This window comes from Lonchura striata, chromosome 1 (assembly GCF_050655825.1).
Source record: "Lonchura striata isolate lonStrDom1 chromosome 1, ASM5065582v1, whole genome shotgun sequence".
Taxonomy (NCBI): Eukaryota; Metazoa; Chordata; class Aves; order Passeriformes; family Estrildidae; genus Lonchura; species Lonchura striata.
The window spans coordinates 79,401,915-79,428,697 of NC_140703.1; the positions used below are offsets into that span (position 1 = coordinate 79,401,915).

The window sequence follows — 26,783 nt, forward strand, 5'->3', positions numbered from 1 at the left end:
TTTTAGTGCAATCATGGTTGAACTAAAATGTATCCAAATAGAAATAATAAATAGCTGCTTTGCATCTCAATCTGATTTTATAGTAATAACTCCCATATTCTCATAACACTTCATATTCTCATGTTTCCAGTCTGTATATAAAGGTTCTGGTTTTACATTTGATGACTTAAGAATTGCCTACTCCTTCATTCTAGCAAAATGTTTGCTTACATGTAACGAAAATGAGGAAAAATGAGCAGGCAAAGAAAACAAAAAAGAGAAGCAAGCACTTCTTAACATTAAGAAAAGAAAACTTGAGAAGGTGGTTAAATGATTTTTGCTTTGAAACAGAGAGAGGAGTGGTAAAAGTGGGAGGCAAGGGGTGAGGGGTGTCACAGAGTTTGGGTTTTCCATCCCCAATTATGCGCTGGCTGCTACGCTGCTGATTTACACTGAAAGCACTGAATGGTGCCTTTTCAAAAGTTGTGGGCTATGAAATTCAATCTGAGGTATTTTTAATGAGTGTTCTGAGCCTCAGTTGCAGCTCTTCCCAAGAAACAACGAGCACAGTGTGCCACTAAATAGTGCCAGGGTTGGGGGTTAAACTCATTCAGCTTTTTGCTTGCAGGGAGAGAAAGTAATATCAACATTTATTTGACAGGTATGTGCTTGGTTCCAGAGTTGCGCTTTAGTAAAACAGCTTTCCATAAAGAAAATGTTCTGAAAAATGAAGTTCTATCAGCTTCACATCAGACTCCCATCTAGTTTCTGAAAACAAATCTTGTGGTGTGTTTTCCAAAGCCAGTGCCCACAGTACAAATGCCTGCTGGCCTCCCTGTGTCCCCATTAAGGGTTTTGGTGTCATAGCAGGAATGGCTTTGGTGTGACTCCCCTCCCTTGTTGCCCTTCTGAGCTAGACACAGCTTTTCAGTGAAAACTTTTTAGCATGCACCTGGTTTTAAAAAAGCCGTGTAGTACAAAAAATACCTTCCACCTTTCTTACATGCTGATTTGCAAAGCTGTGTGTTTCAGATCATGAGGAAAGCACTGTTTAGTGCATCTGCCCTGCAACTCACACTAAGATATTAAATCCCTGTAAAAACCAGGCTGGCTCTGGTTTTTATCAATCATCACCTTGCAGTGTCAATGCTCTGAGGCTGGAAGACATCACATGGATGATACTCTTCAGAAAGGAAAATAGTCACTTCCAGCAGTGGATGGTTGCCTTGCTAAGGGGATGAAGAACACTACAAACCACTTTTAGTTTTGCTAGTAAAATTAGGCAAATGACTCAGCATTTACAGGAGCTAATTTAGGGAATAAGATGACATATTTTTAGTAAGTTTTCTCATTGTTCTTTTAATGCCTCATTTTTTTGTCCACGCTGTGCATTTTAATGATGTTCAAGGAAAGTAATTTTAGTAACAGTGGTGCTGCCAAGAGTTTCCCACTGGAAGTCTAAGACTTTAATTGTTGGTGTGTGAAATTTTACAGCCTTAAACAGTTATTTAAAAGACTTGCTCTGCTACTGCTGATTTCCCACAAATGTTTCACACCTATCTCAAGGAAGTTATGGCTGTACTACAAGAAACAAGGTTTGGTTTTTTCTAGGAGGACTAATTAGCTTCTGCAGAGACATGGTTTTGGGTTTTTGGGTTTTTGGCATTACTGAGATCAGCATTCACATTTCATAGGAAGGAATGTGCTGTCTCCATTGGGACAATTTCTTAGAGGATTTTTAGGCAGATAACAATGAAGTTTTCCAGTTGAATTCATAAGCAGATGTGATCAGAGCACCACTTTTAAATTGATAAAGTGAATTTTAGCTGCATATGTGTGAAATGCAGGATCTTGTAAAATCAGTACAGAAAAGTTAATACAAGATCGGTTGTACTTTCTAACTGAGAGTTAGATGCCAGCTAGTTAAAATACTGTAAAGAGAGCCAAAGGAACCAGTGAACCAGGAAACTAATCATGAAGTAGTTTGTTAATGCTTCTCACCATGAGTAACATTTTGTAATAAACAGATGTGTACTAGAATACTGTGACCAAAAGCTAAATGGTTTTGGTTTATATGGTTTGTGGTGTTTAGCCAGTGGGTTTCAGTTTTTCTTTGGCATTGATGAAAGAGGGATGAATGTGTGAAACAAATTCTGTGAAATTTTGTCCCTACAGCTGCTTGCAGAGGAAGTTCTCCAGGCTCCAGGAATCTGCCTCTTTCTTCCTCTTTCTTCTTTACAAACTGCTCTACTAGCTTTGTGGTGGTTGCTGCTGATTCTGCAGTAACGTCTTGTCTATTGCAAATCTGAATAATTGAAAGATGGCAAACAAAATCAGTATTAATATCAGTTTGCATTTGTAAGAACTGCAAAGAAATCAAATTATTGGAGGATTACACCTGAAGATGACAAATTGGTTTGTGATATAAAAAGCTCTGTCCCGAAGGTGCCCAGCCCTTCTCTCCTCCATTTTTGTGTCCTCTCATGCACATTGAAATGTCATATATAATAAATACAATGTGGGTGGTGTTTGCCCATTAAGTTGCAAAGCTGTAATTTTATGAGCCAAGTGAAAACAGACCAAGCAGAGGCTCCAATTCCATAGCTTTACTGTACTATAATTATGGAGATGTACAGTTACCTGAGGTTTTACTGTAGCTGAGTTTTGCATTAGTCTGACTCTACTATAAGAGAAAGCTTAACCAAGCAGTACTGAAAATAGCCTCATCATAAAACTTTTCATTAGTTTTGCTAGATAATATTTTTCTTTTTCCTTCCACAGCATTTAACTATTAAAGAAGATTATTTAGTATTTACTGTTCACCTGAATTTTACTGTTGGCTATTTCTACTGAATTTGATTTTTGGGCATTGGAAGAGAGTTTCAGGCGTGGCAAGAGCAGTCTTTCTTTTTCTGCATATTTTAGAAAATATTTTGACATAAACAAGTTCGTCATGATCAGAAATCCAAGACCATGGTTACAATAACAAGTCCATATTTCAAATGTAGAGAACTGCAGTTTTCTTTTGGATACCATGCCAGAAATTCAAGGAAATTAGAGGGTTATTAAACCCCTTCTCTTTTTGTTCTTTGCCTCATTAATTGTTTACTTCATTGATTTTTGGTTAGCAAAGAAATTCCTAAAATAGTTGTTGTTGAAGTTAGTCATAGCTGATAGATGGTAGGGAGGGAAAGTTTAACTTTGCAGCTGCATTTTTTTTTTTTGAAGGCGGTAAAACATACCTGAAGTAAAAATTATCATATCTTAAAATCATGCTGTTTAAAAAAAAGCACCACCACCACCACCACCAAAACTGACCAAAGGGTAAAAGTGTACATCAGAGGCTGTGGAAGGCAGCCACTGGCATTAAGGAAATACAGCTTATGTGGTGAGTGTAAAAGCAGTCCACTAAAATCTTGAAAGAAAAGAACACTAAATAGTCTCATTGTACACACAGAGCAGATGATCAATTGCCCGTTTTTAAGGCAGCATAAGTGACTTATTCTGTTCCTGCTTTTGGCCTCAATCCGCCCTTTGATGGTATGTGCACAGTCTGTGCAAAAGCATGTGGGATACATGCCAGGAGTGGAGCCCTCAACTACATTCAAATGGAAAATATCTTAAAAGGAATGAGGTGCCTTTAGGTTATCACAAAAATCTGCCTCTTCTACAGCTTCTTTTCAAATGGGATGCATACCTGGTGGCTGCAGGTCCACTGCTTAAAAGCAGTGGTGGGAGTGTGTGGCTGCTCTGTTCAAAGGAGCCACTTTGCTGCTGTTCTTTGGCCTGGTGTGTAGGAGTCATGGATCACACTTCTTCAACACTTCTCAACTACCCAGTCTAAGCTGAACAGCCAGGTAAAATCTAGTAAGCACAGGTGTAAGAGCTATCTTGGTGGTCTAATGCTATTTTTGTAGTCCTCTAATCCTTCCTATAGGATTAACACCTACACTTTGAAAGGGAGGAGAGAAGAAGAAGGGCAGAGGCTCTCCAAGTGTCTTGGCAGTATTAGGTCCAGAGCTACAACACTCAGACCAGTGCTTCTTGCCTTTAAAACCACCTTTCAGGAAATAGACTTTTGCTAAATATGAATTACGCATTTCATTTTACACCAGTAAGGAAAACTGTTTAAAATACAAAATTTATCTTCAGATGCTGACAGCATTGTTCTCCTGTGAGTAGTTTTTTAGCCTTCTTTGAAGTATAAATTTCTGACAGAGTTATTTGTTCAGGAACCCTGTACTCAATCTCATCTGTGAGGTTATTTTTATACTATTTGTTTATCAGGAACAGTTCTTGGTTGGTTTTCTTTCATTTCAAAACTGTAGATACATACATACTTTTTAACAGTTTCAAATAACTGAGAAAGTTACACTGTTAAGAGCGTGGGGTTGTTATTTTAGTAGTGATTACAAATGTGTATGACTTCAGAAATAGTAATGAAATTACTGAATGAAGTTTTCACAATCATTTTAATGCAGTTGTTAAATTGGAGTATAAAAATAATTTAACAGTCTGATTTGGCTGATCTGATAAAAAGCTGATCAGTAGAAGGGATTTTTTTTTTTTTTTTTTTGGGTCATTAACCCTGAAAGAGTAAATACATTTTAAACCTTGTGTTTAACCTTTGTGCCATATAATATTTAAGTATATGTAAAATATTTAGCATGACCAAATGACAACATTTCATTTTAGACCGTTGGAGCACCCAGTGTGTGATATGAAGAGGGCATCACTGGCAGAAATGCCTGCCTTTATGTGGTGGAAGGTGTGAATAATGAATGTACCTTTCTCTTTAAGGTTAACATAAAGGAATTATTTTCTCTTCTATGAGCTGCTACTGTACAAGCAAGTGTAATTAAAATCAAAAAAGAACCCAAACTTCTTTCTGACCCTTTCACAGCAGTTTTGAAGAAGAGAACATAGTAGTGTGTGTTTCCACATGAAACTATTTCTTACTTCAACCAAAAATAGGACTTATATTTTTTAATGTTCAGAAGAGAATGTTTATTTTTGGTTCTTTTAAGCTGGTATTACTTCTCAGTAATGTAAAAACAAACAAATAAACAAAAACCTTTCAATCAAAGATCTTGTTCAAGCTGGGATTGGAGATTATTTCACTGAACATATAAAAAATGGTAAAACCTCTGTTTGACCATAAACATATATACTTATTTTTTGGTACATAATTAGTGGAATAATTGCTGAATTAACTGTTGGAGGTGGTATAATGTGTCCAAGTGTGTCCAGCTTTTAAAGTTCTGGGTATCTTGCATCATGGCTATCAGACACAGCCATGTACTTTCTGTTTTTTGAAAAAAACCCAAAATGTATTGCAGTCTATGTCAAAGAATGGTCTAAACAAGTATGTAGGGGGATATTTTTTTTTAAATGATTGGGGTTTGCTAGAACATGAAAGAATTGTTGAACCTATTAAAATATTCACCATTGGAATATCATAAGCAATATACTGGATTGGATTTTGGTGGGAGTAGAGTGAGGCTGAATTGAGTAGGACTGAGATAATGAGAAGACAGCAAAATATTGAACATATAATGTGCAAAGCAGGATAGTTTGGCTGGGTACCTTCATAGCTTGCAGCTAAATGTGATGATGCACATTATTAATAATTTAGAACTTGACGTTCCCTGAAAATGTAAAGCTACTTTTAAAATGTGATTTCACAGAGCTAAATGAAAGACCAGTTCAAAATGCATTAAGGAATAAGAATGTGTAGCTGGAAGTCAGTGATCTTCTTTTCATTGTAATAAATTTCTAATATTATTTAGGTGTAAGTAAATACCCCATCAAGAGAAAAATAGTAACTCTCTGGTATATCAGTCTGTCTGGGGCTCACCTCATCTCAGATGGTTAAAACAGATGTCAGGGCTCCTTGTTGTCAGGGTAAAAGATACACCTGTATTGCTCAGGGGAAGTTCCCTGCCAGTGTGCTCAGATTTGCTTGGGGTGGGAAGAGCAGCTCCCTGGAGCTGCAGCATTTTTTCATTGACTGTACAGAAATCTGCTTGTCCAAAGAAACAGGAGCAGGGGATTGCCCCCTGCTGCAAGTACTTCCCAGCTCCTGAGACTGCGTGTGACCCTCCACCACCTGTATTCCATCAGGATACCAAGCCCTCCTGTTTCCTTCCCTTGCTGCCTTACAGGGTGGTGGTATCTGTGCAAGTGCACAAGTGCAAGACCACTGCAGCAAGAGGTCTGGAGATATAGTCTTGCCTTCACTGCTTCCATGCTTCCCTGTCAGTGACCTCTGTGGAGCAGGGGAAGCAGCCCAGCTCTGGCTTGTGCAGATGCTGTCATGGGGCTGTGGAACAGGAGCCAGTGAAGCTTGCCTAGAACTTGCTGTTTGAGGCATGGCAGCGGGGCCATCCTTCATGGTTGGAAAATGCCTTCCAGGTTCTGTGGAAAATTTGTGTTTTCTCCTAGGCCTTGTAACCATGCTGAAGTCAGGCACAACTGTTGACTTCAGATGATGTCATCGGTGTGGTGCACTCATTCCTGAATGCTCCCTCTGTCAGCTCGTGTTTACTGTGCCCTGAATGACTCCTGGTTTGCTTCCATACCCAGTGGACTGAGCTTTTAATTTATTGTGTTTAAATTTTTTAGTAGGGATGTCATGGAACTGCACTGAATCAAGATCTCTCTTAAACCTTGTGAGTTCCTGCTTTTGTGGATGTTGTAGTTCTCCTTCTGGTCCTGCAAGACTGGAGTTTAATCAGGCTTTAAATCTCAGCAGATTTTATATGCACAGCATTTCCTTTGAGGGAACTGTCAGATTTTATTTTGAGATACACTGATCAAAGATAAGATGAGTTTAGAATAATAATATTTACAAATACTAGGGTAAGAAGCAATTGATTTTATTGAGGCATACTCCAGAGAAAATGCCAAATGACATAAATGCTGCAAGACTGCTGTTCCATCGTTTAAATGCCTATAAGGAAAAAACCTTTATGAAAACACTCAGCAGGTTTTGATCAGAGGCTTTTACTCATGGTCTGAGATCAGACAGCTGTGCTCCTCTCAGCTAACCTTGAGTCGTATGGCTCTCTGCCTTTTTTCCTGTTGATCAAAAATCTCCCCTCATAGACACTTTTTTTTCTGTGAGGAGAGATGAAGTTTGGTTTTTGTCACACAGAAGTCCATCAAATACTTTAGCTAGACATACGTACATACTCACTGGCGTGTTGCCATTCCTCTGGTTGAGCTGGAGTAGGAAGGCTTCTTGCTGTGAGGATGATTGATAAACTCAGTCTTCTTCTCTCTAGCAGCCCCAGCCAAACTGTGAACACGTGAGACTAGTCTGGAAGCAGGAGTATTTACTTCTAGATTATTTGTAGGTATGTTTTCAGAGCAGTAAATAATGCCAGTCTTACACTCAGTCTAATGTGTTTAATATTCTTCTGTTGCCTCCAGTGAAATGCACTTAGCAGGAAGCTCTTTCATCGAGATGGTGCGTGTTTGTTTGTGCCCAAGTACAGTGATAGATGGAGTGGAAAGTGTAGGACACTTTCTGTTAGAACTGACATACAAGGCACAATGGTCAGTGCACGCTGGGTGGTGAACACCGGGGATGCTTTTGGTTTAATGAAGCTGGAGAACACAAAGTGAATGTATTCAAATATACTTGCACTTGAGACTTACTTTGGATGCCATTGTGTCAGTTCAAAATCGCTCTATCTAGAAAAACAGAGACATTTTTTCTCCTTCTTTGCATCCTCTTGGCATTTTACTCTGAATGACTTCAGTTACTGCAAGGTTATGGTGAATGCTTAAAAAAATTAGTACTTTTATCGGCGATTATTCTTTATGTTTTTTTTTTTTTACAGTATTCATGAGGCTAATGTTTGCTACAACAAATATTAACAAACAGTTAATAAATTGAGTGAATATTGCTTCCTTGTGGCTTAGGTTTCTCAGAAGCACTGGGAATATGTTGGGTAAAAACCTGTTCAGCAAGTTTTTGGAGAAGTGAGCTCGTCCCTTCATTCTTTCAAAACCAGCCAGCATTGAAGGGTTCAGTCATTGTGTCCTGCATGACCAAGGTGACAGTGCTGCTGTGGTGGCACATACATCCTGGAAAATGTGCTTTCCCTAGAAAAAATGTCATTCATTTCTCTGGTATAAGCCTGACTACTGGGGGTTTACTTTTCACAGTTCATCTTAGAGAAGGCTGGATAAATTATCTTTGGGAAGATGCTTTTCCCACCCAGGATATTACCTTAGGTGGAAAAAGTCTGCCTTTATTTTTTGGTATCCCAGTGAAACAGAGACCAGACTGCATTACAATGCATTTGGGAGGAGGTGGGATTGAGCACCTGCCCGCTGTCAAGTAGGCTGCTGGCATGGGCCCTAGAGATGCCAGGGCCTGGGCTCAAGCTCTGAGCTGGTCTGCCCACCTGTAATGGTTGTCTTTTCTTCACCTTATTACTACTGTGTCATTTTACTGTGTTATTTACTGGTCTAAAAGGGAGGGTTGAGTCTGCAGGTTGAGTGCAAGATCAGTAGTCCTGGATGTGATTGTTCTCTTGTAACAGCAGGGTTTGTTCAATTTAATGGGTTATTATTTGTTCTGAAGTGAGCATAGACCTGTGTTTCAGGGCCTCTTGAGTTAAAATAGGTGCGTTTGTCTAAGGAACAAAAATATTTGATTTCAGTGATTGGCCTTTTTATACAGAGATGGGTTTTTGCAGAAGACTTGCTGGTGAAATGTAATTTGTAGTATTTTCTGCAGGTGTGGATTTAATGGATGGGCTGATGAAAAGAATCCTTACAATCAGCAGAGCAGTGGCTCTGGGAGCTAATATTGGGCTAGAACATCTGGTCTTTATAGAAGGAAGGCTTTTTCAGTGTGTTTGACTCCTCCAAATTACTTGCCAGCTCTGCCAGGGTAGCACAGACAAGCCTGGAGCAGCCTCAGTGCCTCCCAGCAGGCAGCTTGGGATAAGCCTATATGAAATCAGAACCCAGGGCTTGAGCCTCTTGTGTGTCAAGCAGCATCCAGCAAACCCTCAGTCCTTGCAGTTTTGTATGACAGGTCTCTCAGTGAACATCCTGGTTTCACTGTGTTGTACACAGTGACATCACTTGAAGGGCCATGGGATAAAATAAAAATTCACATCAGAAATTAGCCTTGGTAGACATAAGAATATATCCCAAGCCCCCCTCTTCTATTTCACAGTATTTTTCCTTCAAAAAATAAAAATAAAAAAAGATTAATTCCAAGCTGCCATGCATGGATGGATGGATGGATAGATATAGTCTTTAGCTTTAAAACTAGCATAATTATTGTCAACTGCCCTGTGGCTATGGTTGTAATATCCACTGATTTTTGTAAACAGTTTTGGCAGTGTTGTTTGCTGAATAATTTCTTAGCATAATAATTTTTCTGCCACTAATTAAAAGCATCTTTGTAACCCTAGGCTTCGTTTTCTTCTTACAGCAAAGAGCTCCAGGGAAAGTTTTGCATGATGCTGTTTGCAACCACCTCAACCTTGTTGAAGGCGACTATTTTGGCCTTGAATTTCCAGATCATAAAAAGATGATGGTATGTAAAAGTATTCATTTTCCGCTGGTTTTCATCTGCATGCACACTGTTTTCTCTCCTTCTGCTCCTTACTTGTAAGATACATTTAATCCTCAGTCTTCAAAAGGGAAAGAACTTCTAAAAAAGAATTGTTCTTGCCTAGTGGAGTTGAAGAAATGTTTGTAAAACCTGATTGTTCCTGTCGAATTTCATTTACATTGAAAGTAATGGCTCATTCAGACACAACTTGTGGAAGTGTTTTGTTTTTCTAAGTTGCTGTACAGAAGCCAAAGGCTGGACTGTTACAGAGCCTCAACTCTTGATTTTATGGTCCTGCTTGATTTGGAGTGCAGAAATAAACTTTCTCTGCTGATGGAAAAGTTACAATGATTGTGACAGAGTTCATGAAAAACTTTATGGGGTAAGAAAAGAGATAGATAAAATATTAAAAGGTTAAAAAAAACCAGAGCAAATCCAAGACCCCCCCCCCCCCCCCCTCAAAATTGATGGGAGTGCTTTCTGGGGAGCTGTGTAGCCCAGGCAGGTGTCCTGCTCCTGACACTCAGGAATCTGAGGTCAGTTGCTGGCAACATTCAGGCACTGAACTACCCATATCATGTACCAGATAAAGCCATAGGCTGATGACTTCTTAGTCTTTAACAAGTTTCTTTTTGAAGTTTGTTTTATTCTAGACTTACCATGTAACCTACTAGTATGTGTGCTAGTTATCTGGATTGCTTTGCCAGTACATTCTGATTTACATTGGATTTCATGCCTGTTAGGTGAATTTTGCACCAGTAGCCTGGATGACCTAAAAGAAATAATTTTAGGCAATTGATAAAAAAATAATGTGTTCTTTCCATCTAGGTAAAATATTAATAAGGAACAATATTTCTTGATGAAATGAACAGTAGGAATCTTGTCTGTCTTGCCTTAGTGCAGGCACAGACATTAGACAATAGACATTAAAACAGAATGCTAGTGGTCATAGTGTTCTAGACTAACTATAATTAAACAGGATTCTTTTTTAAATGGTTGTCAATCTTTAGAAGGGATCTGCTTCACAGTGTGCTGATGGAATTACATAAAACACAGTTCACTAGAAGGGTTAGCATTCTGCCAGATACCTTTGGCTAACACTTGAGGTAACTTGAGAGCTTAATGTAACTTTTCTAAACAGTGCAACTGTACAGTGCCATTGCAGCAGAGGGTCCATGTAGCTGTGTTAATAATGGCATTCTGGCATTATTGATGTATATATGTAAAACTGAAACAAATCCTAACATCTTTTGTATATACAATTGCCTTTTAGTTTTCTAGAAAATAGAGAAGGTCATTTGATCAACCTTCTCTACTTCACAGGTCATTAAGTTTTAAATAGATGACTGTCTACATTTTGCTCAGAGACCTGAAGTAAACTAACAGTTTTCAGTCGTGTGAAAACAAAGTGGTTTATTTGCTTGAGGCAGAACACAGGAGAGATTGAGGTGCTGCTGCTGCCTGAGGCCTTCATGATGGCAGGAATTGACTGGCTGGAAGTATGTCCAGACAATCACAGTGGGGGATGCAGAGCTCTGATGAAGGTGGACAAAACCCCTGAAGCACAGTGTCAATTTGACCTGAAGGGAAAATGCTTCCATGGTAATTCAGCTGGCCCCCAGACTTGCAAAATGAAGTACTAGCCAAATATCTGAGAGCACCAGTCCATGTTCTTGCTGATTGGTCCAGTCTCTTCTTTTCTGAAAAACGGGGGACTCCACAAGCCTTGCCCATATCTAGTCAGCTGTGCCCCAAGAATGGTGAAATTCAGTGGAATTAATGTCTTCAACCACCCAAAAGTAACTCACAGAAACTGAAGCAGAAGATTTGATTATGAATTGTTGTTTCAATGTGGAGCAGCACTCTGAGAGTATTATTTACACTTAACTTATTGTAACCAGTTTAAATGATTGAACTTAGGTGAACATCCCCATGGAATTTAAAATTTTCTGAGCTTCACAAAGGCCATAATGTAGAACTCAAGCATTGTGCAAGTAACAAACTCTGCAGTTAATGGAATGTCTACGAAATAAAACACACATGCATATTTTATATTCATATCATTTGAAGAGAATGAGTTGCTTTTCCAATGTAGAGTGAAATGTAAAAGGAAAAATAAATATTTAGAGCATATTTGTTTGGATGTAATAGTATGTATGTGAAGTCGTATATTCACAATTTGGCTGTGTTTATTTCAACATGCAAGGCTCCAGATCCCATATCTGACATATTGACAGTGGTATGTCAAGTTGCCTGGGAGCTGTGTACATTCAAGCATGCCATGCTAGGAGCAGACAAGATCTGCATGGGAGATGATTGTGGAGGGTCTGAGTGCTCCACTTCCTGCTGGGACAAGGAGAAAAACAAGGCACTGTCGCCAAGCCTGGGGTTTCACAGAGTTTCATCACATTTGATGTCTGCCCCAATTCTCCAGCTGCTGAAATCTGGTCACCATCATGGAATGCCAGCCTTTGTTTAACAAATAAATAATCTAGCCTTGTAGTTCTGGGGAAAATGAAAAACATTAATCTTGATTAAGTCCTCGCATTAGTTTTCCTGTCCAGTTTATAAACCAGTCTCAGATTGATGGTGTTTAGGTACGGTGTGGGAGCTGCACGATGCAGAAGTTTTGATTGCTTGGGTTTGGCTGTAGTGGTGACATTGTCGTTTTGCCCCACCTTTCTCTTACCCCACTACATGCATTCAGTATATGGATTTGCAGTATCCAGCAGCCTGTTCAAGGATGTTATGACTTGCTTGTAGGATAGCTGGGAAAGTAGAGAGAGGAATGGTGCACTTGTGTGCTCATGTTGTACCATAAACCATCTCTGGGGAGAAGAGAGGGTTTTTTTTGTGGGCTTTTTTATTTGGTGGGTTTGTTTGTTTGGGGTTTTTTGTTTGTTTGTTTTTTGCAACAAGTAAAATACATTATTCTCATAATCTTCTAAATTGGCTATTTAATATTCACAGTGTCTTTTCCCCCGCTCATTAAACTTGGCAAAGTCCCTGACCTTTGTTACAGATTATGTACATGCGAACTTTCTGAAACAAAACAGTTTTAAGTTATTCAAGTGCCAAAGTGTGTCAGGACCAGTTTAACATGTGATAAAAACTGTATTGCTGTTCTTGGATAACCCAAGTATCTTTAACCTCTGAAACAAAAGAAAAAGACTTTCCTAGACTGAGAAACATAAGAAGAATTCTATTGAGTAACATTAGTGTGTGGGAAAGGGCAGGGCTGTGAGGTCTCTGCTAACTGGAATCCCTTGTATTAGTAATAATAAAAATGGCACATGGCATTGGAGCAGTTACAGCAGTGATACAGGCCTGCTTCTGTCTGGCTTCTCAGGTGATTTTGGGAAATTGATATTTTGAGTATGTTTCTGTCTCTGCATAATCTAAAATTATTAAAGGTCAAAGAAGTAATAATTCTAATACATATTCTTTTTCTGGAGGAAGACTCGATTAATTTGTTTTTAATGGCTTTAACCTTTGTGATGGTTGTAGGGTGTTCTTCCCTAAGTTCCAGATGTCTTCAAGGGAGGCCCTGAGCAATTTAGTGAGATAACAAAATATAAATCATGGGCATGATTAGTTACCAGCTGAGGACTCTGAGCTGTCTCTAGACCCTGTGAATCATCTGGCTTTTACCTTCTGCGTGATTGTCCCGTGGCATTCTGTAACATTTTGCCCCAGCCTTTCTAATTTGAGACTGCAGGACAAGGGTATAGGCTCTCAAAACTATATTTCCACCCACTGCTTCATTTCGGGAGCTGAGGGGAAGACCCACACACTATCCTGGAAAATGGGCTGTCAAGTGAACTACATGCAGAAGTTACCCTATCCCCAGTTAAGAATGCCTGAGCCTGAAATTCCCAGGTTTATAGAAAAGAGAAAATGTTCTATATCTCAAAAGTAAGCTTTCTCACCCCCATGCCTTGTGCTGTTGTCTGCTTCACATCTGTGATCTGAGAGGATATTCCTCCTGCAGGTGGTGGGAGGGAGGCTCTTCACTTTTATGGAGCCCAGCAACAGAGCTCCACATCTATGGCCAGAGCTCATACTGGGATTCCTGTTGGGTCCCCCATACCAGTAGGCAGCTGCCATGTAATTTCTCCATTTGTCCAGCATTCCCAGCCTCAAAGGCAAGCACCACTTCCTTTTCTCAAGATTATTGTGGGGTTGGAATTCAATGACAATATAGGTCTCTCTTTCCCTAAACTCCTCATTTCAGTTGTTCTTTCCACAAAATTAATGGCTCCTGACCACATGTGCTGGGATTGTTGGTGTCTGGGACAAGTGAGGGGGAGATTTCCTCACTGTTTCCCAGCTCTCCAAATCTCTACTGCTTTGAAAGCTGTGCCCATTCACAGTGCTGTTTCCCGAGCATCTCCCAGAATTTTGGGGAGAAAACCCACCCTGTATAATTAAGCAAAACATAATGACCACATTGGAAAAAATAGTTAATTGATAATCTAGGTATTGCAATTAAAAATGCTCATCTGGTTGTTTAGATATGATAACACCACCTTCTTTTGTTTTCAGGTGTGGCTTGATCTTTTGAAGCCTGTTATGAAACAGATTAGAAGTAAGTACTTCCTTGTTGACATTTCTTTCCTCCATCTGAGAGTACTTGAATAAATTAGGAGTCTGTCGGTTGCAATATTTATATTCTCAACCTTCTGCAGTAAATTTTGCTGGAATTATTTTAGGTTTCTGGCCTGTCCTTAAAGGATGCACCTGTGAAGTTATGTCACATGAGCATATGACACATGAGCATATGAATGGGCTGACCCCACCCCACAGGAGGCTGGGGTTTGTTCAGTTGCTGGAAGAGGTGTTGGTGGCAACGTAGGGAACAACTTTGTAGAAAAAAAGAGTGCAGTAAAAAAAGGACTGAAGGAATATATATTGCTGACTGGTAGTAGCAGGAATCAGAGTAGAAAGAAAACAACAGGAAGACTTTATTACTGGGAAGGAGCTGGCAGATGTATTACCACTGTGTGGAGATTGCTGCAGAACCTGGGATGTTCAGAGACCAAGAGGAGGAGGAAACAGTTGGGATGGGGGAAGCTACAGTGGGTGGTAGGAAAGAACAGGAAATTGTAAATAGCCACCATCTCTAGAAAGAGTAGAAATGAAATGAACAGGAAAGGTTCTGATTACTTTGTTTCTCTGTCAGCTATCAGCCAAGTTCTTAATTTATGGAACTTTGCCATTGAGATTCAGATAGGTGCTTTCCTGGTCATATGAGTCTGAGTGTATGCTCTGGCAGTTCTCCCTCTCTCAAGGTGGGGGTGTATTGGTCCTTTTGTCACTGGTCGTACTTGTAGGAATTGGAACAAATGTGCTGCTCTTAAGACAGAAATAGTAATTTGTTAGTGGAATTCAAAAGTAGAGTGTGTTTTAGCTCCCTTCTGTTCTGAAGCAAAGGAAGTAGATACACATATATTTTATTGGATCAGCTGATATAATTGCTAAAAACATACTTGATTTTGGCAGAGTAACCCTCAACCATGTTACTGTTATCTTTTATTGTGTGTAAATTTTATTGGAAAATCTCCAAATATCCTGCATACTAACAAAGGACAAGAGGTTAGCTTGTCTGTATGCACTGCAGGTTACATGAATCATCCCTTATACATCATTGTGCATATTTGGCCAGGGTGTTATTGACGTTTGTTAACTTCCTTTGACATTTTCCCTAGGACCGAAGCACGTTGTTGTAAAATTCGTGGTAAAATTTTTCCCACCTGACCATGCTCAGCTGCAGGAGGAACTGACAAGGTGAGTAGCTGTGTGACTATTTCTTCTTGTTAAATCTCTGATGGAAAGAGGGGAGAAAATGGAATTTGAGATGACTGGGTGAGGATTGATGACTGCCTCTTACTTTTAGCTTGGTGTTGTTTGTCCCAGCCTTGAATGCACCTGAAAAAACAGGCCCTAAGATTCAGCTGCAGTCTGTGCTAAGAGGTTCTGCAAAGTGCAGGAGTCCTTTGCATCACTGGATATGGAGTCCTGGGAGAGCTTTACTTACCCCAAGAGAAGTCAGTCTGGCCACAGAGTTCTCTGTTTGGCATGATCAAGTCATGTGTGGGCCCTGGGGTACCACTCTGCCAAGGGACAGGTGTGACTGTGCCCTCATTTTGGAGAGAGCTGTTTTGTGTGAATTGCTGATTTCCAGCAACACTGGACCCTGTCTTATAGCCAACACAAATGCCAAAGGTTTGCATAGGTGGAAGTGTGACTTTGGAGATGGAGAAATGCAAATGAGAAGGAATAAAATGAAAAATAAGAATGTAGAGAAAAATACATATGCAGACAGAGTACCTTAATACTAATGTTTAGATGCTTTTCAGTGCATTTCAAAAGCTTCATTTAAGCTTTGAATTTCACACTGTATTGGCAAAAAAACTCCTGTTTCTCTGTGAGTAAATATGTGTATGAGGGACTTGTTAAGATTTTTTCTCACTAGCAGGTTATTAATTTATGGTCAGAAACATTGTTTTGTTGCAGTATTTTTTCATTGCAACTTTTCACTCTTTTTCTGGTCTACAATATTATTAGCTTTTAATTACATTTTCCATTCTGATTCAGATTATTCACTATTACTTTTTATTTGCAGTCTTCTCAAAAGACAAAGTCATCTTTTGCAAAGAGCTCTGGTGTCCTTATGACTTGCATTATAAAGAACAAGTCCACTTCTGTGATGTTCACTGTTTGTCATGTTTTATTTTGGCAATAGAGCATTGGAATTGAAAAAAATAAATAATTTATATTGCTTGATGGCCTGGAAAGAGAAAAGTAGAAATGTGGGTAGGAAGAAGGAGTATTTACTTGGTAAGGACTAAAGAATAAAATAAAGTAAAAAAAAAAATTAAGGGATGAATGAAAACTCACAACAGGATGTTAATAACGAAACATTTCTGTTTCTGGACAGATACTCTGCATATCTGTTTCTTAGTATGTGAACTGAAAATTAATTTTTGGTGATCTCCGTCTGTACCTGGAGATGTGTCTCTTAATTCCAATGAGGTTTTTTTTTTTTGTTAGATTTCAAATATGTATGCTAAGGAACTTGAATATATATACACAGCAGTGTGTAGGATGTGAAAGCATATCCACAGGGAACTGCTTCACCACTTGAAGAGGAAGAGACTAACATTTTTGTACTATGTTCCTCTACAGGGTGAATTTTGTATGGGTATACATATGTCTGCAGGTTTCAGAAGGATGTTATGTAGATCTGCTGTATTATTTCAGTATGTACATACAAAGTATTTTCCATACTCCTCAAATCAGCTTGGCCTTTTTCATTTTAGTGTACCTACATCTTCTCATTCAAAAACTCACTGTTCAAATGAGAGCTTTTGTCTAAATCTATTAAAATCTAGTCTTACTAAAATTATTGAGATCCTAATATGAGTTCTCCAGAAGAGCTGCAATTTTTGGAAGGCTTGTTAAGGTGTGTCTCACCACTTCAGCTATAGGAAAAATTCCCATTGCTAGCTCTTTTTTGAGGGATAAATGGGATACTGATTGGAACTAAGCCAATTTCTGTTAAAGCTAAAAGAAATTTAAATGATGAAATAATATCTTGGAATTCTCTTCTCTCTGCATTTAAGCTGGCAGTGTAGAATTGCCCTGCATGGCTGAAGTGGTTTGGAGGCAATGTTAGAAAAGCCTGGTACATGGACAGTGCAGATATTAGGCCACAAAGGTATCAGAGCTAGATAGAGTTGATTGATCAAGATTTTGTGTCTCATTCCCTAGTGAGTGCCAAGGTGGAAGTTTAGAATTCACTTTGTATTCTACAAGAACCAACTGATAACTCTAAATCACTGGTTTATCTGTCACTTCTTCATGGTTAGAAGCAGCTGCATTATCTCTTGCTGAATACTTAATAGCTGTCACGTTTTCTAGCACTGTCATGTCTCATTGCTCTGGTTCCAAATGGAGGGAGGAAGAGAGAAAAATAGATATCTTGGTTCTTCAAAGCAGCCACCATGTACAGCTCTAATGGCAGTAATGCAGTATCTGTTGTGTTTTATTTACCCTCTAAACTTCGGTAATTCAGATCACTTCTGCTGATTTCAAAATGTGAAGGGAACGTGCAGGTTGGGATACTTTCCCCTCTTTCCCTCCTGCTTTGTGTAACTCTTTGTTCCCTTTTGTTTTGCAGGTACCTATTTGCATTGCAAGTGAAGCAGGACCTGGCACAGGGAAGGCTAACATGTAATGATACCAGCACTGCCCTCCTAATCTCACATATAGTACAGTGTAAGTTCCCTTTGTTCTTCTTTCCAGAAGGATAAACAGGATGATTGGTTGGACATGCTTTGCAGGGTCACCTGTTTGTAGATGCTCTTGAGGCAGGTTTAAGCCATATTGACAATTTATTGTAGTTCTGTAAAGTTGCATTCAAATACAGATAATTTACTGTTTCAAACAAAGAAGAGTTTCTGTTTACTGGATTTGAATTTTCAAAACATTTGATAGGCTGCCTAAGATTATTTAAAAAGTAGACTTTGTGGGCAGTGGCAAACGTCTTGAATTCTGCTGAAATCCTGTTTTATTATAATTTGCATCATGTCAGTAGGATATTAAAACTCCTGGAGCTCTGTATGCTGTCTAGAGAATGTAGTAAATAAACATGCTTAGAATGCCAGACTAAATCACAGTCCTAAGAGGAAACTGATAGGGAAGAAAAGAAAACAATGAATTTTAAGTCCTTTTCTTTAAATTGCAAATTATGCACAATAACACTGTCCAGTAGAATGATACATTAATTTTGTTTATGCCATCAGAGCTTCTTTTAGCTTCCACATCACTTGAAAGACAGTATCTGTTTTGCCTTGCAAGACTTTATGGATACTCATCTTGAGAATAACATTAGGAAAAACCACTTAGCAGCAAGTGTAATGGTTGTAATAGACATTGTTTTGCATGGTCCTTGTACAATTCCATATTGTGTATGTGCACTGTAATGCTGTTTTATGGTAAGTACAGTCAATGAATACATTTGAAGCTCTTTGGAGATGAGCAGAAGAATCTCATGATTCTTTGTCATAGTCTGTTAGAGTGTTAGGGTTCTAGTTTCTCATAGATTCATATTGGAAGGGCAGGTATTTTGTGGTTCTGTTTGCTATGGTCATTATTGACCAGTGTGACTGAGTAGCAGTAAAATTCTATGAAATTCTGTAGTCCTCATACCATTTTAAAACTGAGTGTTTTGGCAGCACAGACTTAAAAAACTAAAATCCTTGACTAGTGAGGTTTTTGTCTCTTTTTTTTCCTGCTACAGTGTCCAGCAATCCAGCTGTATTTCTTTTCTCGGTTAAGCTAGTTCTAACTTTCTTTAATCTCAGGCAATAAAAAAAATCTTGATCATTTGAGGAAATTGAATTTCATTTGCTAAAATGCATTCTAGGAGGCTGAGTTTTCCTACTAAGTGTCTGTGCACCAAAGAAAGATTTTGACGAGCAGACACCCTAATGCATGTGTTTCTCTTCACTGAAGTATTGCTTTATGATTGCTAGAAAACTCTGCTGGAAGTTTGCAGTTTTTATTTGTCCATGTTGTGTCTCATGAACATTTTTCTATGAAAAACTTCTCTGGTAAGAGTCTATAGGTGTATCTTACCTGCATAGTTGTCTTTATTTATTTTGTTTCTAGCTTATTTCTCAATAGCAAAATAAATATTATGTATTTGTGTGCAATAAAAATCAGAGTAAACAGATGATAAGAGTAATGGTATTAAAAGGGAAAGATTGAGAATGCAGGTTAGTTATTGTATGTCTTACTAATGCTGTGCCAATGAGTGGTTTCCATGGGGAATATCTGATTCCAGGAGGCCCATATATTATGGATGTAGGTTTATGTCAGTGTTATATACTGTTACTTATCATAAAATCACAATATGACAGCAAATAGGTTTCTGCTAAATTAGCATTTATATTACAGAATGATTTTTTTTTTAAGAAGCATTTGATTTAAAACTATTTGTATGAAGTGTTACAAGTGAGAGGACACTTGGATACTGCAAACAGTGCACTACAGTGAGTGTGTGAAGTACGAAGATGGACTGACCGTGAGCCACAAGGTGCCCAGGTTGCCAAGAAGGCCAGTGTCACCCTGGCCTGTATCAAGGATAGTGTGGCCAGCAGGACTAGGGCTGTCATTGTCTGTCCCCCTGTACTCAGCACTGGTGAGGCCACACCTTAAATCCTGTGTCCCGTTTCCCTCAGAATGACACTCAGGTGCTAGAGTGTGTCTAGACAAGGACAAGGAAGCTGGGTAATGTTCTGGAGCAGAGGTCTTATTAGGAGCAGATGAAGTGGTTTAGCCTGTCAAAAAGGAGAACTGGGGGGGGCCTTATTGTTCTCTACAATTGCCTGACAGGAGGCTGAAGCCAGGTGAGGGTCACCTGCTTCTCCCATGTAACAAGTGACAGGACAATAGGAAATGGCTTCAAGTTACCTGGGAAGCTTTAGATTGGATACTAGGAAAAATTTCTTAATGGAAGTAAGAAATTCAAGCATTGGAATTGGCTTGCCCAGGAAGTGGTAGAGTCAACATCCCTGGAGGTATTTAAGACATGTAGATGTGGCACTCAGGGACATGGTTACTGGTGGGCTTGGCAGTGCTGGGTTAGCACTGACTTGATGATTTTAGAGGTCTTTTCCAAATGAAGCAATTCTATAATTCTGTTGTAAGAGGAAAAGAGCTGAAATACAAAGCATTAGACACACCAGAAATGCTAATGCAGGCATAATACAGTCTGGCGTAATGCACTCACCAGGTAAGAGAAAAACCATCAGCAGTGTAAATAAGTCTTTGGCTAAATCACATGAAAAGATTTGAAAGAATAATTACATGTGAGGCTGACGATATTTGCAGTATAACTTCCTCTCATTCTTGATGGAATGATATTAGAAAATTATTCAAGGTGGAAAAGGGGAGAGTAAGGCAGTAAGTTAAAGCTTGTTGAGTAAGTAAAATCTTGTTGAGTATGAAGTCAGAGAGAACGAATTCAGAAGTAACTTGAAAGCCAGGAAGACAATTTTGATAAAGGATTAGCAGTTGAAAAATGCTGGGAACATTTTAAAAATTGTGTAGAGTTGAAGAAAGTGTCTTCTGTACTGTTGACTCTGAAGAAAGCCCTACAGGAGTTGTGTTAAGTTCATGTGTGTACACAGACTATGGGGGTTTTGAACTGCATTTTGAAGAACCCAGGCTCATGTTATTTGAGGAGTTGCAAACTTAGGTGGGTTTATGGCTTCATTAAAGAACAGAAATTTGCCATTTATTTGAGATCAGATTAAGAACAGACCTTGAAGAATTGTGAGACTGGGATGAGTACAACTGGAAGCAGAGAGCTGTTTCTGAGATGGGGACAAACAGGACAATATAAAAAGGGAAATTCTCAAAGGTTGTGTAGTATTTCTGCCATTTTAAGGAATGATTGAGAGCAGATGGGGTGAATGAGGGGGTTTAAATCAGACAGTCTCAGTTTTCAACTCTTTTCCACCTCTGACCTTCAAAGTAAAAAATGTCATCATGTATCTGCAGGCAGTTTAGGTCAAAAAAGTTACTGCTCTGTCATTCACAGATGCTTTGGTCCCTCATTTTCAATGCCTGAACAGGCTATTACTTCCCCTGTGCATTTAAAGTACATTTGATCCCAGTTTGTCAGAAATATAGTGTTACAAATATGATCTTAAACCTTTCCTTTTTCTGAACAGACTTAGTTTGAACAGAACTGGATCAAGGGTTCATTTGCATGGTCAGCACTGAGGCGAGGGTGAAGCAGGTGTATCTGAGCGTGGGTCTGTCATACCCTGGGTCAACTGTGCAACGTGTCTGACTGCATCTTGCATTTCATTTGAGGGCACTGTATTTTAATTTCCCTGACGTTACCAAGGTAGCAGCCTTTGTTGCAGCAATGTTGCTGTTACTCCATCAGGTTTGCAGGCAGAAGCTGCTATGCTTGTTCAGTGAAAAGAACTAATAACAAGATTTTTAGAGACATTCCAAGAATAGCAGGCAACAAGATAGTAATTTGGCACCCACACTTAGATTGCCTACCCCTCACCCCCACACCTGCCAAAATAAGAGAATTTCACTGAATGGACTGCAAAATGGAAGGTGGGTGTGCCATACTGTTGCACACAGTGTTGAATAACTGCAGCAGATGGGAGCAGCTTTGAGGAGGAGGGAGACAGAATGTGTCTCAAACTGCTGCAGAATTAGAGGAAGACAAATGTTTCATAATCCCATGAGGTGGATTACAAACTAGTGTTCAAACAAGAAAACAGAACCATCTTTCTGACTTTCTCTCAAAGGTTACCATGTGGGACATGAGCCTGGAGAGCAAACTAGTGCTTGGCTGCTTCATGGAGAGGCACCTGAGCACCATGAGAGAGTGTGAGAGAGATGGATGAGTTCTGCTCAATTAGTGCTGCCCTCCCTGTTACCCCTGCTCTTATCTCCCACACAAGTCAAGGTAGCATTGATGGCTTCACCTCTTCAGCTGCCATCCAACAACTTACTTAGTTGTGGTAGATGGGAGAAATCCTAGGGTTTCTTCTCACATATCAAGTACTGACACAGAGGAGAATGTGGAAGATAATGTAGTGGGAATCTGAATTGTAAAACCATGGCACAGGTTGCAAGGAACTGTTTGCTTCTCTTCCCAGCTATCCAGGTCTTCTGGATTGACCAGATTATTCAAATGTAATATAGTGCTTTAATAGACTCCTCTTAAAACTCTCCACAGCTGAGATTGGGGATTTTGATGAAACCATAGATCGTGAACACTTAGCGAAGAACAAGTATATACCTCATCAAGAAGCACTAGAAGACAAAATAATGGAATTTCACCGTAACCACATGTAAGACTTTTTTGATTTTGTTATTGGCCTCCTTTTCCTGTAGAGTAGTTGTAATGGTAAGTATATGCTAGATCTGAAGTACAAAAGAGCTTTGGACCTCTGAGTTTCCTCAAAGGTTGCTTCTCAAAAACTGTTAATGCCTATGAACTTTCTGAAGGTTACTCCTGCCTTTTCCCCATCATCATAACAAGATGTTTAAAGCACAGTTGATTCAATATTCATTCAAGCATGCTGTTATTTTACAGTCTATTTCATACGGAATGCTTTACTGCTGATTTTGTGCATGCAGGTATGATTGCAAATCACAACTGATCAGTCAGGCACTTCTGACAGTAGTCCTTTGGTTTCAAGGACACTGAATGTTGCCTTTCAACCTTTCCACGCTGTATTTTGAGATAGGTTGAAGAAGGGGTTTAGTGATAGTTTTAGGAAAAGCACAGAGTGCTTACAGAATTATGAATTTGGGGGAAGACAATCCAAGATGATTATGCAAATTGGTATTCTTATGTCTGGAAAAAAGACTTATACTAGGAAGACAGTGAACAGAAGTATCAATAAGGCTTTGAAAAGTATTTTTTAGCTGTCAAGAACACTTCAAGATGTTTCATTTTGAGCTAAGTTGAGTAATAGGTGAGTGGTAGTGATTTCTATGGCAGTAATAATCAAAGTTTTGCATAATTTCATCACAATTAATGGTGGTAATGCTTATGGCTTCACAACATTTATGGTAAGGTTTTCATGCCTTCTGTTTTACTTAATTTTGGTATTACAATCACTTTTACAATGAATAACATGCTTCCATTCATTATTTTTTTAGGAATATGGCATGTCTTCTAGTGGAAAAAACAAAGTGGGGGTAGTAAATTCTGTTAGAGCTAATGGTTTAAAATCTAGCTATATCAGGTGACTCAGAATTGAAGGAATCAAAAGTTATAATAGACTGTAAAATCTATGTATTATTTGATATTTGTTTAGAGTAAGTTGTTCTAGCGGATATAAGTCTGAGGATGTAGAAAAACCATACAGAAATTATACCTCTGACAGTTTTCAGTCTCTTTGATCAAATGTCTCTTTGTTCTCTGGAGGACCTGTTGATCTCTATTGAAAGGTGTGACAAGCTTGTGAATGTTTGCTGTTCTCTTTCTCAAGGGGACAGACACCAGCAGAGTCTGACTTCCAGCTTTTGGAGATTGCCCGTCGGCTGGAGATGTATGGGATACGCTTGCATCCAGCCAAGGACAGGGAGAGGACAAAAATCAACCTGGCTGTTGCCAACACAGGCATTCTGGTGTTTCAGGTTAGAGCCGCTCAGGACGTGATTTTGTACTTCATAAAGCAGAGAGATTTCTGACAGCAGTCAGAATTCAGGAACTCAGCCATGTCTACAAGTATTCAGTTAGAAAAATGCAGGAGCTTCCAAAATTTTTCTAAGAATGATCTTAAACTTGTTATAGCTGCACTGGGTCCTCTGCTTCCAGGGTCTCCTACCTTCTGTGAATGCACTGTTTAGAGCTCCATCTGCATCCACAATGTGCTGTTCAAGATGCAAACTGAGCCATGGCTCATGATTTGCAGGTTGGTCATGCTGACTTCTCCTACATGTACCAGCAGATAAGTCTTGCAGGCATGGTGCATGTTAAATGGGTGAGAAGCAGAGACAAGTAAAACAACAGACAGCTAGAGTCCATGCAGAAGGATGAAGGCAGTAAATATGAGCTCTCTGTAGTGTTACTTTGTTAAAGTTTTTACAGTTTTCTGGACCAGCCTCGGCCATTTTATCTTTGCTGAATCCATCAATCTTACTCCTTTCCCTTAAAGATCCAAACAGTTTTCCTTCTATTTCTTTCCTCACCCAGTCAGTCTAGTAAATATTCATGATGCATCATTAGTAAATTTGTCAAATTGTCATTCTGCAGTTCCCCTTATGTAAGTAACAAATTTGGCTTTTACAATTGTGAAGATACAGGTAGTCAGCTGGTGTCAGCTGCTTTCACTTTAGATGCTCACCTGGCTCTATGCTAAAAACAGTAAATAAGCTGTTCTATAAAATGTCCCTTTTTACAATTGTCAAAAAGACTATTCATTTGAACTGTTTTACTATAGTTAAAATACTAGTGTTTTCAGCCTTACAAAGTACTTTGAGTCCTTTCATAAGAAAAAAAGTAACAGCAACAAACAAGCCCAGAAGTATTTGACCCAAATCTCTAAGATTTAAAAATACCCAACCAAACAAACAGCCAAAAAAGGGCAGCAAATTAAAAAAGATCCCTGATCAACTAAATGAGTTGGTAGTGGAACCCCAAAACTGAAGCACAGGTTGAAACATGAGAACACTAGGACATTGTTAGAAATGCACATAACTCAAGCAATTGTATGTTCAGGTCCTTCCCCTGCTCCCCCAGAGCATTTTCATCAGCTGAATTAATGAGCTGCCAAACCTTGTAAATTAAAGCTGTCTTCAAGGTGAAAGTGTTTGTCCACAGAGAGCAGCATGGACTTCAGAGTCCCAGCACACAGCTGAGACCCTTCTGTAAAGTGTAGCTGCAGGCTGATGGCCCAAGGCTTGATTTGTCAAGGTCTGAGGTCATGTTTGCTCGACATAATGTGTTTGGGACTTTCAAAACAGTTTAGTTTTGTTGTTAAAGTTTCTGAAAAGTTTGGAAATTTTACTGGGTGACGCTCCAAGACTGAATGCTGAAAGGCTTAGGGCTACCATCAACCACTTCATAGGTCAAGAACTAAGTTCTTATTTTTATTTTGGTTGTAACTGATAGAAATTGAAATATGAGGTTCTCATTAGAATGACCCCAATGAAAATAAAGTTTTACTCACAAATGGCATAAGCTGTAGTCAGACTTATTTGAAAGTCTACCATTTATTTAGAAATCAGTGTCAGTGCTGCTGATTATTTTAAGTAGGTTAATTATGTGATTCTTAGACAGCTGGTTCACTTAGCAGAGATCATTACACTGTCATTACTCCTACAGCTGTCTGGTGATGGTGCCCAAATCAACGTGGGTTTCTGCTTTTAGCAATGTTGTATTAGTTCTCTGAAACTTCTGTGTTGTTCTCTAGGAATGTTTGTATTGAAGTCTTCATTGAACAAACTGCTGTAGTGAATATTTTAACATAACACCTCCAATACCTGGTGACATACATTAAAAATGAAACTTCTGGAGGGTAGGGGCTAATGATGTAGTGGCTGGGAGTTGGAGTATTATGAAGATAATTTCCTTCTTATTGTTTGCTTATGGAATTTTGGTTGCTTTTTCCCAGAAAATAATTTTGTGGCTCTTCAGAGACAAAAAATTTGTTTAGCTTGCTTTTGCTTCTGGTTCTCCCTATGAAAGGTCAACATATGTACAGTATTTTGTACTTCCAATACAAAACCTGTAGTTGCTTGTTTTTTTCACAATTAAGCAATATTTAAAGATATATTTATTTTGCCCTGCAGATGTAAAAAGAGGGAGAAAATCTACTTCCTCGAAGTGAGGTGATGTGTCTGGATTCCATGCATTCTTTGTCACTAGTGGAAATAGAGTGAGACACCTTTGGAAGGGGATTTAGTCCACAGAAAATCTTGAGTCTGAATAGTGGCACAAGATAAAAAAAATCTGGTCCATCATGTCTTGTGCAGTGATACTGGGTTGGATAGTTCCACAGTAACTAGTCCTGTATTGCAAGAATTTAATCATAAGTGCCTGCCCTCAATCATTGCACCAGATGTTTATGGTTTGCATTATCAGAGGATGAGTTATAAAAAATATCATCATTTCAAGTTAAGTGAACAGATGATTAATTTATGACAAGCTTCTTTAGTGGTTTAGATTTTTCCATTTAGCTGTGGAATGATTAAACCCAGCTGACTTTGTTCTCTGTAGGGTCACACCAAGATCAATGCCTTCAACTGGGCTAAGGTTCGAAAGCTGAGCTTCAAGAGGAAACGTTTTCTTATCAAACTACGGCCTGATGTGAATGTAAGTCCTTGTTAGGAGTTGATGAAGTTGACAAAAAGTTATTTGGTAAATTTCTACAGACAGATCACACATGGTTTTTATCAACTCATGAGTATTTTAGTTGCTTCTGTTCACTGTTGGTACTGTGCACATCAACCTGGTATCTCAGGTGAGCAGTCCTGGCAAAGGATATGTAAACTGGATCAATCATAATAGAATGTTCCAGAGTCACCTTCTGGTTGCAACTCTGGTATTGTATCAATTCTTAAGGTATAGCATATAATCAATTTCTTCTCATTAACATCCAAACCACTGCTTTATCTCGTCATATTTGTCAGTGAAAGGAAGTTTGAGCAATAGCTTTGATACTGA

At 38.9% G+C, this 26,783-nt stretch overlaps 1 protein-coding gene across 11 annotated transcripts in view; it reads left to right on the plus strand.

Annotated features, from left to right (window-relative positions):
* Window positions 1–26,783, plus strand: part of FARP1 (FERM, ARH/RhoGEF and pleckstrin domain protein 1) — a 200,425-nt gene that overhangs the window by 123,211 nt on the left and 50,431 nt on the right. For all 11 annotated transcript variants that reach the window (XM_021530281.3, XM_021530283.4, XM_021530284.3 and 8 more), the window contains 7 exons: window positions 9,440–9,544; window positions 14,108–14,150; window positions 15,271–15,349; window positions 17,745–17,842; window positions 22,341–22,455; window positions 23,605–23,752; window positions 26,337–26,432. In XM_021530281.3, coding sequence (XP_021385956.2) covers window positions 9,440–9,544; window positions 14,108–14,150; window positions 15,271–15,349; window positions 17,745–17,842; window positions 22,341–22,455; window positions 23,605–23,752; window positions 26,337–26,432 — 684 coding nt within the window. The remainder of the gene's footprint in view (window positions 1–9,439; window positions 9,545–14,107; window positions 14,151–15,270; window positions 15,350–17,744; window positions 17,843–22,340; window positions 22,456–23,604; window positions 23,753–26,336; window positions 26,433–26,783) is intronic.